We start from the raw sequence: 11221 nt of genomic DNA, 5'->3' as shown, positions 1-11221 counted from the left end.
TCCTGTCAAGAGCTTGTTGAGGATTTTAGGCGGCAACTAAGTCAGCTGTGGGGACAGGAGATCTGTAATTTATTCTGTAAACTGTCTTGCCTGGGAACTGTTGTTTGTGTGACCTTTATCTTGATAACTCTTGGGAAGAGGCCGGAAGAGTGAGTCCTGATCACCTCTTTCCCTTCTTTGTCTGTCTCATTCGTCACCTCCTCTGTTGTTACCAAGTCAGGGTTCAGTTCAGGTTGGACCCAAGCACAACCTAGACCTGTAAAATCAAAACTTGAAAAACTCTCTCCCTTAACTTAGGGACTTAACTCGCAACCCTGGCATTGGGAGCCCACCCTGGTCAGCTCCAGGCCTTTGCCTCTTGTCTCCCTGGCTTGCCTTGTGCTGGCTAAGGGACTAAGTGCCTGGGCTGAATGGGACTTGACTAAATCTTACAACTATGTTGACACCTGCAGTCGGGCTCTGCACCCTTCTCCAGCCCACTGTCAGTTAGACACTGACAGTGCTTTACCACCATGGGGAATGCCCCAAGCATCTCCAGAGACTCACCCCATGGGGCACTTTAATTAATTGGAAATGCTTTCAACTTTGGATGGGTTATGCCCCTGAAACTCCATCTTGGAGAAAACTTGAGTGGTTTCTCTGTGCCTTTGTGATGTATTTGGACAGGTAGATCAACCTATAATCTCATTTGATTTACAACCCAATTTCTCAGAAATCAAGAGCAAACGTCCTTGGAAAATCCTTGTAAGACTGGAAATGCAGCTTTAGGGGCAGTTCCACCCACTTCCCTTATCCTGAAGAGCTTGCAAATCCTCTGGGCTCTATCTAGCCCATCACTAGTTCCTAAGACTGAAGGGAAAAAAAGGAAAAGGGCCAAAAAACGGCCAGAAGAACACCCTCACCAAAAATCTAGCATCCTGAGTGTCTTCTCCAAAAATATTAGTAAAAAAGGCTTAAAACAAAAATTTGTATTCATAACTAGGGCACCCTGTACCTGATTCATGGCAATAATTTTTAAAACAATAACTGTAGAGACTCTGTGTATGTATGTCTATATATATGTCCGATGTGTGTGATATTTTTACCTCTGGATTGTATGGCTAAAATTAAGAGCTTTGTTTAATTGGGTAAAAGTAAATATAATAGAAACTAACCCAAATGTCTTTCAAGTTAACATGATGTCGACAAAAATAATCCATAACCAATCTATAAATGAAAATTTGGGTGAGTTTATTCTGAGGTGAAATCTGAGGACCATGGCCCGGGTCCTTTCTTCCCAAAGGAAGAAAGGGCACCAAAGAAGCGGGGTGCACAGAGTGGTTATATACCCCCAAACAGGGTGTTTCACATGTGATTGAAATGTCCCTCCCACAACAGTCACAAGATTGCCCTGTCGGCACAATGCTTGATGGACACAGCAGGTAGTGGTCTGCTATCTTGGTGGGCGTTGCAGGAGGCAAGTCGATTGTCTGGATCTGGGCGGTCACAGGTGAGCACAGCAATCAGTTCCTTCCCTAAGGAAACATGCTTAATCCTTAAAGAAAGGCCAACGTTGGGAGGGGGAGGGAAGTCAGTTACAGGAGGTTACCAGAGAAGCACAATAAAATGCAGATTTAAGTCCTTGCCTTTGGTATTGACTAAGAGTTTCTAGAGAGAAGGTCATGGCCTTTCTTCTTCCTGGTACAGAGAGGGAGGCACCTTTTACAGATAGAGATTTACCTTACAAATGTAAACATGTCCTAACAAAGGGCAAGTTCCATTCCTCAGAGCCTCCTTCCCTGTCCCAGTTTATCAAAAGCAATCAGCCTCAAATAATCCTGATGCCAAAGAGACATATCTTGGGGTGGCCAATTCCAGGTCCCCACAGTGGTTTAACTCCCCCATTGTTAACTGTGCTGTTTAGGCAATATGCTATCTGACTGCCACTAGGCTCCTATAGATAAGATTTTCCTAGAGCCTGAGTCACCATGGTAATGTGTGCGTGAGGTGTTTCTCATGAATTAGAACTCCTTGTCCACTTCAGGCCAGTTGAGACCACCACCCCATCAACTGGGCCTGAGCAGATGTCTAACAGGCAACCTTTTGACATCAAGAGGCTAAAAACTCCACCCTCAGACCACGCAAATGCCAACATTTTGAGACCATGGGTCCTATGAAGAGGCATGGCATCTGACTATGCTTGCACAGATGATCAATCACCTCAGCTGCTCTCACCTCCAATCACCTGTCTCCACATTTCAGACCACCTTTCCCCTTACTCCATAAATATCCCTGAATCCCTGTTTTCGAGGAACAGAATTTGAGACTCATGCTCTTGCTTCCTCACGTGGCTGCCTTGTGATTAAACTCTCTCTCTGCTGTAATCTTGTCATGTTGGTGCTTGGCTTTCTGGGTGGTGGGCAAAAAGGAACCTGGTTCTGTAACACCTTATCCTCTCACACAGTGGAGAGAGAGAGAGAGACAGAAAAGAGAGACTAAGAGGAAAAAGAAGGCTGCCTCTGGGGTCAGCCCCGCTTCCCGGATTCCCACTGCCCTCCTCAGGCAGGCCTTGCCCTGTTCCTGGGAAAGATGTGGGCCAGTGTCTTGTGTGTTGCTGGCTGTGTGATGTGAGGAGTGCTCACATCAGAAGAGGCGCCCGGCCCAGCGCAGGCAGGACGCGGATGCCCAGACGTGAGGCTCAAAGCCGCCGGCAGAAGGCGCGAGCGCCTGGATGGCGTCGCCTGGACCAGGAAGGAAAGGTGGTCGGCCGCCAGCGAGGAGGGGTCACCGGGGCCCCGCCTTGCCCCGAGCTGCCGGCCTCGGCGCACGGCGCCCCCGCCCTTCCATTCCCATCCGCCCGAGTGCCCCACCCCGATCTGCGCTCGCGGGGTGACCTCGACGCCCGGGCGGGGTCGGAGGGCGCCCTCGGCTCTGCGCCCACCCCGCGGCCCCAAACCCGCTCCAAGCGAGGCCTGCGGGGAGGCGGCGGCCGGGTCTTCAGAAAGGAACGGCCGAAGGGCCAGGCCTGGGGCAGCCCCAAGGCCGGCAACGCGCCCCAGCATCCGGCAGCCTCTGAACAATGGCCGGAGGGGTCGCGGGCGGCGCGGCGGTCGCGGTGGAGCCGGGGTGTTGGGGCGCTGGAAGCCCCGCCCCTCGGCCGGCTCCCTGACTGCGCGGCCCGGCCGCGCCGCCTGCTCCCCGCCCCTCCGCGCCCCGCACCAGGCGGGGCCGGGCCAGAGCGCCGCCGCCGCTGCCGCTGCCGCAGCCGCAGCCGCTGCTCTGCAGAGCGGGGCCCGGGGCTGGGGCCAGGGCGCCCTCCCTTCCACCTTCTCCCGCCGCTATGAGCCAGGGAAGTCCGGGGGACTGGGTCCCCCTCGACCCCACCCCCGGACCCTCAGCGCCCCCCAACCCCTTCGTGCATGAGTTACATCTCTCCCGCCTCCAGAGGGTTAAGGTAAGGTTGTGGGCGGGGGGCGTCTAGACGACTCGCGGGGATAGAAGCAGGAGGCCGTTTAGAGCCCTGGCAAAGATGAGGGTGAGGATCCGGAAAGGTGGTGGGTGAGAGGCTTACGGGGCGCGAGTCTAGGTGTGCGCACGTGGGGGCGGCGGGGAGCAGGCGAGGAGTCCTGGGGAGGACGCGGGCTTGGGCGATAGACAAGCTCCGACGTATGGAAGAACTGACTAGGTGAGGATGGAGGACCGCAGGGGACCCAGGGGTCGGGGAGATGGAGGACACTGGGGAATGCGGAATACATCCTGCGGAGACCGATGAGCTAGGATGGAGCTGGAGGCTACGGAAAGCCGGGGGTGGGGGCAGGGGCGTGCCGAGTGCTTTTCCGAGGCTGTGAATTAGAGGGAAGAGGTTTCTGGGCCCGGAGCCTGCGCCCGTTCCCTTCCTACACCCTTTCCATCCACTGCCCCCACCTCCCGCACTGCAGCACCTCCGGGGGAGGGGGGGGCGAGCGGGGGTAGGAGGCTGAGAAGAGGGTTGGCTACAGGAAGTGGAGGGCTGCACCAACCTAGGGAAACTGGGTGGGAGGTGGTGTAGGAAGGGAGTGCCCTAGGTTTCTGCTGCCATCACCTCCCCTGATGCGGGCTCCTGGGACTCCATTTGTTTACCTGCATTCTCCCCAGGGCAGCCCGTGGAGTCATCCTGGCTCCTGGCAACCCCTACCCTGCGGAGTAGGCCTAGCTTTTCTCTCTGCCATCCCCCAGTACTAGGGGAGTGCCGTTGGGCAGAACTAGAGACTGGTCTGAGGCCTGAAAAGTGGACCTCTCTGTGTGTTCCAACCCTCTGCCTCTCAGGCCCAAAGTGGAGAACTATGCACCTGGTTTCTGTTGGACAGAAGAGCTATTTATGGAGTGGGACGTGGGGGAGGAGGAAGAAGCATCTGTAGCCCACTCTACATCAAGCACTGTGGTGGACGCTTTCACACGGGTTATCATTAAAACCTCTTAACAGCCTTCCCAAGTGTTAGATGCACATATGACATTCAATTTTATAGGTGGGGTGGGGACCAACTGAAAGAGGAAAATGAAGCCCTTCATCCTATTAGTCTTTCATCCTGTTCCCATCATTGGTGTTTTCATCCCACCTTGGATTCCAATCCCCTGTCCTGTTCCCAAACCACGTGTCTCCTGATTTACAGGGGGTGATGGCTCTCTGCTCCTGGGTCTGTCTGTATGGGAGAAGGGCAGCCAAGGGAGAGGGGCAGCTGTGGAGGGAGTCTCCCATCCCTGAAGTGGCATTCTCTCCCACCCTCTGCAGTTCTGCCTCCTGGGAGCATTGCTGGCCCCCATCCGAGTGCTTCTGGCCTTTATCGTCCTCTTTCTCCTCTGGCCCTTTGCCTGGCTGCAAGTAGCTGGTCTTACTGAGGAGCAGCTTCAGGAACCAATTACAGGATGGAGGAAGTAAGTGGGGGATCAGCCCCTAGAGACCCTACTGCTCACTTCTCTTCCCTGCTATCCATTCTGCTCCCTCTGAGAAGAGGAAGGAGGGTTCTGAAGCTCTCCTACCTAGCCTGGGTCAGTGAGATGAGTCACCAGGCTCAGACCTGGGGCCCAAGAAGGACCTCAACTCTAAGTGACATGTCCTAGTATGTCCCAAAGTAGCCAGAGACTTCAGCCCCTTGACCAGAGTAACAGAGGGCAAAAGAAGGGCACTTGCTTTACTGGGTGCCTAAAGCCTGAGGGTGAGTGAGGGTCAGAATCGCAGCCTCCACTGACTCAGCCTTGCTCTGCAGGACCGTGTGCCACAACGGGGTGCTGGGTCTCAGCCGCCTGCTCTTTTTCCTGCTGGGCTTCCTCCGGATTCGCGTTCGGGGCCAGCGGGCCTCATGCCTTCAAGCCCCTGTGCTTGTTGCTGCCCCCCACTCTACTTTCTTTGACCCCATTGTTCTGCTGCCCTGTGACCTGCCCAAGGTTGTGTCCCGAGCTGAAAACCTTTCCGTGCCTGTCATTGGAGGTGAGAGAGTGTAACAGGTGAAGGGGAGAGGCGACAGCTCTGGGCAAAAAAGACAGCAATGTGGAGACGTGCACACACTTGAGAAAAGAACTGGCCGCCACGGGAGGGAGAAGTTAGAAGGGATGTTGACTGATGCTGGCAAATGAAATGCAGATTAACAGCATTTGTGAACCAACCTCTTAGGCTCTGAGGGCTGGGGCTTAGAGAAGGTGTTGGAGGCAGCTCTGGTCAGTCCCCTAGAAGGTCAGCACACAGTAAAAAGAGAGTCCCAGGGCAACAAGATAACTGCGAAGCATCTCCTACTGTGGAGGGAAGGGGAGGCTGCAGGTGTTAATGCCCCCAGGTAGGAACCAAGTGACTCCTTATATCCTCTCTGGACCCCAGCCCTTCTTCGCTTCAACCAAGCCATCCTAGTGTCCCGTCATGACCCGGCTTCTCGGCGCAGGGTGGTAGAGGAGGTCCGAAGACGGGCTACCTCAGGAGGCAAGTGGCCCCAGGTGGGTAAGGGTCTTAATATCTGCTCGCCTTTTCTGTGCTCCTGAAGAGGCTTCTCTTCTTCTCTCCTCGCCTTCAGCCTCCCCACTTCATTCTGGTCCCTTGGCTTTTTCCTCAGGTCCTGTTCTTTCCTGAGGGCACCTGTTCCAACAAGAAGGCTTTGCTTAAATTCAAGCCAGGTGAATAAAACAGTAGTGGGTGGTAGGACTATAAGAAAAAAGAGCCCCTGATTTGGAAAGGGACTTTAGAATAACCCAAGAACTGGAGGGGTCGGGGAGGAAGGGAGGCAGGGAACCTCCTAGCTGACCCTGAAAAGTCTCCAGGAGTCAGAGAGAAAATTATAAATGAAATGAAGCCAGGCCACATCTCATCTGAGAACCGTCCCAGACCCCCACACTTCATGCCATCTAGCTGCCTCCATGCATTAACCTCTGCCTGGGGGGTGGGGGTGGAAATGGGCTTTAGGAGCCTTCATCGCAGGGGTGCCTGTGCAGCCTGTCCTCATCCGCTACCCCAACAGTCTGGTGAGTCTGGAGGAGGTGGGGGCGGGGGTTGGGGGAACTGTTGAAGCCTGAATCCACCCTAAGTGGGAATCATTGAAAACTGTTAGTGCATGATGGGATGTGCATGTAGGGGTAGGGCTGGGGCGGGGTCAGGGCCTCTGCTCAAAGAGAATCCAGGCCAGTTCCGGGGAAGAAAAGTAAAGTTTTTGTCCCCTTATCTCTGCTTCTCCCATAGGACACCACCAGCTGGGCATGGAGGGGCCCTGGAGTGTGAGTTCTGGTGTTCCTGGGGTGAGGGTGGGGAGCAGGGTCCGTCAGAGAATTCCTGGCCCATCTTCCAATCTCCAGACAAGGTGAACGGCCCTTCTTCATTCTCAGACTGAGAGAACTCTAGAGAAGGGGATGCCCGTTGCCTCTGTTTCGTTCTGATCTCCCTATATAGTCTGGAAGTGCTTTCAGCTATGCCACCTAATCACTCCTGCTGTGGTTATAGCTCCTTCTAACTTACTTTCCTAGGTTTCTAAGTGATTTTCTCCTTCAGTCATCCCTTCTTGAGACCACCACCAACAGGCTTGCCTCTTCCCTTCTCCCCATTATTCAAGCCTCCTCTCGCTTGCAGCTCTCCCTCTGGCATCTCCCTGCAGTGTTTCTCTTGCCCTGCCACCTTTCTGACCCTTGTCTCTCCCAACTTCCTAGTCACCCAGCCGACTGTATGGCTAGGCATCCATTTTTATATCAATGGACAGAACTTTCCCACTCCCCTCCTCTGGGTGGGAGGAGCCCATAATTAGGGATTGGTGAGCATCTGACATCTCTCTTCTCTTAGACTCAAAGTCCTTTGGCTCACAGCCTCTCAGCCCTGCAGCATCGTGGATGTGGAGGTATGACCCCCTTAGGTGGGATGGGAGAATGGGCATCCGCTGACCCCTGAAGCTTGGGGAAAGAGGATAGAGGTGGTCACCCCCAGCTTTGAGGTCCTGCTATGTGTGTTTCAGTTCCTCCCTGTGTACCACCCCAGCCTGGAGGAGAGCAGGGACCCCACCCTCTATGCCAACAATGTCCAGAGGGTGATGGCACAGTGAGTGTCCCACAAAGTATTTCCTGGAGTAGATATACAGGGCAAAGAAACCATGGGAGGGGTGGAGGGCTGAGGTTTTGAGGCATAGATGGCGGAGTGGGCAGGTGGAACGGCTACTGGACAGCTGAGACTTGGGGCCAGGTGGGGGCAGTTAAAGGGGCCGGATCTGCTCTCCCTAGTCCACAGGCCAGAGTCATTAATGGACCCCCAGAAGATTCTTCTGCCTCATTTCCCCTCCATTCCATCCTTCTTCATCCTGTAGGGCCCTGGGCATTCCAGCCACCGAGTGTGAGTTTGTAGGGAGCTTGCCTGTGATTGTGGTGGGCCGGCTGAAGGTAGCATTGGAGCCACAGCTCTGGGAACTGAGAAGGGTGCTTCGGAAGGCTGGGTAAGTGACCTTGAAGATGATGGTGTGGGCAGTGTCACATATACATAGAGAAAAAGAATAAGAAGAAAAGGAAGAAATGGAAATGAGGAAGGAAAGTCTTAAAAAAAAGTAGGAAGATAGAGGAACTTTTTAAAAGATAATCGAATCAAAGGAAGAAGGAAAAAAGAAAGGGTTATTACACATCTTTATATGTAATAACCCCAGGAAAAAAAAGTAGAAATGGCTCTCAAGGGACTATGAGTCAGAGTATATCTTAGAAAAACACTAGATGTACCTGTGCTATGAGAACTCCTGGGGCTGGGGCCAAGGTCCTGCTGGGTGGTATGTCCAGAAAGAAACTGACTCAGCTTTCTGCCTTCTACAATTCCACTGTAGGCTGTCCCCTGGCTGTGTGGACGCTGGAGCAGAGCCAGGCCGGAGTCGAATGATCAGCCAGGAAGAGTTTGCCAGGCAGCTACAGCTCTCTGACCCACAGACGGTGGCCGGTGCCTTCAGCTACTTCCAGCAGGTAAAAAGGAGCTAAGATGCAGAGGACAGAGCCCAGAGCTTGCCCTCTGGGCAGTTGTGCTCAGGATTTAAGATCAGTATTTGAGTGGCCATGTCAGTTGCTTTGGATGGCCAATTTGGAGTTTGTGCTGAGTGTTCTAACAGCTGTTCTTAGATGGCCATTTTCTGAGGTTCACTGGGGCTTCATTCTTACAGAGTACCCAGTGCATCGAGGAGCAATGTTTTAATCGTTGTAGTGGAGGAACAGTGGAGAAATAATGGGTCAGTGAGGTCCATAAATTTCTGAAGCCACTTTAGAGGTTGGCAAAGATGGGGGATCATTATATGACCCTGTAGGGCATTGTGTGAAGGTTTCCGAGAAGAGTCATGAAGGTTGGGTGGGACGATGACATATGAAGGAGATGACACTGGACAGGCTCGGCAGTTAAGAGTTTGAGACACAGAAGTATTTACAGTACTTGGGAAGATTTTTTAAAAATATCCCACAGCTTCTCCGGGGGATTCCTGAACTTTCTCCAGAATCTTGGCAAACTTTATTTCCTGTTACTTAACACTGGGTTTTCCTGTTGAATTATAATAACCTCAGAAGACTCCTAATGTTTATGAACAGCCACCAGTGGTCCCAAGGAGCTCTTTTTGATCTAAGATGCAGACCATGGCTCTCATCATACTCTGAAGGGACAGAGTGATCAGTGTGATTTCTTAGATTAGGACAGACTGTCCTTGAAAGGAGCTTCCCTGCTTAGTCTGTAGCAGAACAGAACCAAAACCAGAATGCCCATGGTCCCCCATAGAGTTGGCACAGCATGCATCCCCCTTGGGTTTTTTTGTAAGAAATTATGCCAGTGATCTTTTAGTCTATTGGACCAGTGTTCCCACATAGGCTAAGTAAGGGAAGAACCAGTTTTTCCAGCTTGGGGCTCACAATTTTGAGGGAAGCAGACATAGGGGTCACCGTTGTGGCTGCTGAGGAGGGGGAGGAGCCAAAATCCAGAGTAGAAGGGCTTCATTAGAAGAAGGGGCACATGGGTTAGTCCCCACATAATCCTGGTTTCTCTTTCATCCTCCAGGATGCCAACGGCTTGGTGGACTTCCGGGATGTGGCCCTTGCATTGGCAGCTCTGGATGGGAACAGGAGCCTGGAGGAACTGACTTGCCTGGCCTTTGAGGTATCGGAGTTGGGGGGACATGATGCCTGTGCTCACCTCTCCCCTCTGGAGGCCTGTGTGTGTGCTCTTCCCAATAGCTTCTAGATAGTGCTTGGTGTCCACCCTAGTGCCACAGTGTCTGAACTGCAGAGCCCCAGTGTCTCTACGTTGAAGCAGAGCTGGGACTAGGAAGAGAGCAGAAGCTATGAAGTTTACAATTCTGCAGAAAGGAACCAGGGGACAGGGAGGGCCTGTGCTCCACACTTTTGGAAGAGGAAGAGCCTGTGTGAGGCAGACCTGCGGGGCAGAGTGGGGCCATGGCATGAGGAGATGGCTTGACTCATGTTCCTTTCTCTCCAAGCTGTTCGCTGAGGAGCAAACAGAGGGACCCACCCGCCTGCTGTACAGAGACGGCTTCAGCACCATCCTACACCTCCTGCTGGGGTCACCTCGCCCTGCTGCCGTAACTTTGCATGCTGAGCTGTGCCAGGCAGGATCCTGCCAAGGCCTCTCCCTCTGTAAGTCACTGCCTTCTCAGCTCCACATGCAACACTCCGGGCACCATCAGCCCTGGGCTGGGAGGGAACAAGGCTGGTGGCCAGGGCCGGGGATCAGAACATCTGAGAGGCAGACAGGCTGGGAGGAACCAGCTGGGAAGGCAGAGACGACGTAAGCTTGGATTTGAGAAGTGAAGCAGAGATGAGAGGGATGGGACGTAGCAATTCTGAGAAAAGAGCAGGGGCACCCTCTTCCTGTCCTTCTTGGATTATTTTACTCCCCATCTCACTCTTAATCTGTCCAGGTCAGTTCCAGGACTTCTCCCTCCGTGACCCGCTCCATGAGAAGCTCTTCAGCACCTACCTGCGCCCCTCCCAGATACCAAATGCCTCATCCCCAGGCAGCCCCACTGCTCGGGCCAACGGGACTGTGCAGGCACCCAAGCAGAAGGGCGACTGAGCCACCTCAGCCTCCCGAACTCGCATCCAGCCCGCAGACTCAGGGCGGCCAGGGGCCCACCCTGTGCCTCAAGCCCATCTCTGCTCCTGCTTGATTTTTTGTTATTGTTGTTATTTTAAGTTGATTTTCATTTTTCGTTTGTTTGGTTTTTTTTTTTGTAAGAAATTATTTTATATATAAATATAAATATATATCTATATCTATTTAAAAAAATGGAGCGCAGTCACATTGATAGTATCGTTAGCTGGGAAGAAAAGGGATTAATGGTTGCAGGCTTCCCACTGGAATATCCCGATGGTTCCGAAGGTTGGTCCTCTTGGCCATAGCTGGATGAATCTTTACTTCCAGTGGGACAGGGCCCTTTTCCTGCAGAGAAATCATGCAAATTTCATATCCTCCCCTCCTGTTGTCATACCTTACAGACACACATTTTAACAGGCTTCCCCATGAACCTCTTTTTAGCCTATTCCCTCTCGTTCTGTCCTCATTAGAGGTTAAAAAATAGCTAACCGCCATTCCATTTTAATAATCCCACTGAGATTGACTCCTTCTCCCCTGGTGGGATCAGAAAGCTTTGTCATAGGAACCAGGCCTTCCTGCAACTCAGACCAACCACACAGGCATTTTTGCTGTGGGATGAGTTGAGGACATTAAATCCCTTCTGTCAGTCTCTTCAAAAAAGAAGAAAAGTCACCACCCTCC

At 52.8% G+C, this 11221-nt stretch overlaps 1 protein-coding gene across 2 annotated transcripts; it reads left to right on the top strand.

Moving 5' to 3' along the window:
• Nucleotides 1–3164: 3164 nt before the first annotated feature.
• Nucleotides 3165–10726, top strand: LPCAT4 (lysophosphatidylcholine acyltransferase 4). Of its 2 annotated transcripts, XM_070503932.1 has the most exons (15): nt 3249–3433; nt 4285–4417; nt 4748–4890; nt 5223–5443; nt 5828–5940; nt 6057–6117; nt 6404–6462; nt 6677–6711; nt 7268–7322; nt 7437–7519; nt 7782–7907; nt 8283–8415; nt 9485–9583; nt 9924–10080; nt 10365–10726. In XM_070503932.1, the coding sequence occupies exons 1-15, from the start codon at nt 3399–3401 to the stop codon at nt 10517–10519; spliced, it is 1608 nt and encodes a 535-aa protein (XP_070360033.1). In that variant the 5' UTR covers nt 3249–3398; the 3' UTR covers nt 10520–10726. The 2 variants fall into 2 exon arrangements, with proteins under 2 accessions (XP_014702771.1, XP_070360033.1); XM_014847285.3 differs by lacking the exon at nt 4285–4417 and having other exon boundaries at nt 3165–3433.
• Nucleotides 10727–11221: the final 495 nt, after the last annotated feature.

The sequence above is a fragment of the Equus asinus genome, chromosome 2, assembly GCF_041296235.1.
Source record: "Equus asinus isolate D_3611 breed Donkey chromosome 2, EquAss-T2T_v2, whole genome shotgun sequence".
Lineage (NCBI taxonomy): Eukaryota > Metazoa > Chordata > Mammalia > Perissodactyla > Equidae > Equus > Equus asinus.
Note: the sequence above shows the minus strand (reverse complement) of the source record. Positions and strands in the feature narration are given on the sequence as shown.

Bases quoted from the DNA above. Each gene is read 5' to 3' on its own strand.
- LPCAT4 (XM_070503932.1), top strand. From the start codon at position 3,399: ATGAGTTACATCTCTCCCGCCTCCAGAGGGTTAAG. The intron at 3,434-4,284 runs GTAAGGTTGTGG...TCTGCCTCTCAG, and splicing joins CCCGCCTCCAGAGGGTTAAG to GCCCAAAGTGGAGAACTATG. The intron at 5,444-5,827 runs GTGAGAGAGTGT...TCTGGACCCCAG, and splicing joins TTCCGTGCCTGTCATTGGAG to CCCTTCTTCGCTTCAACCAA.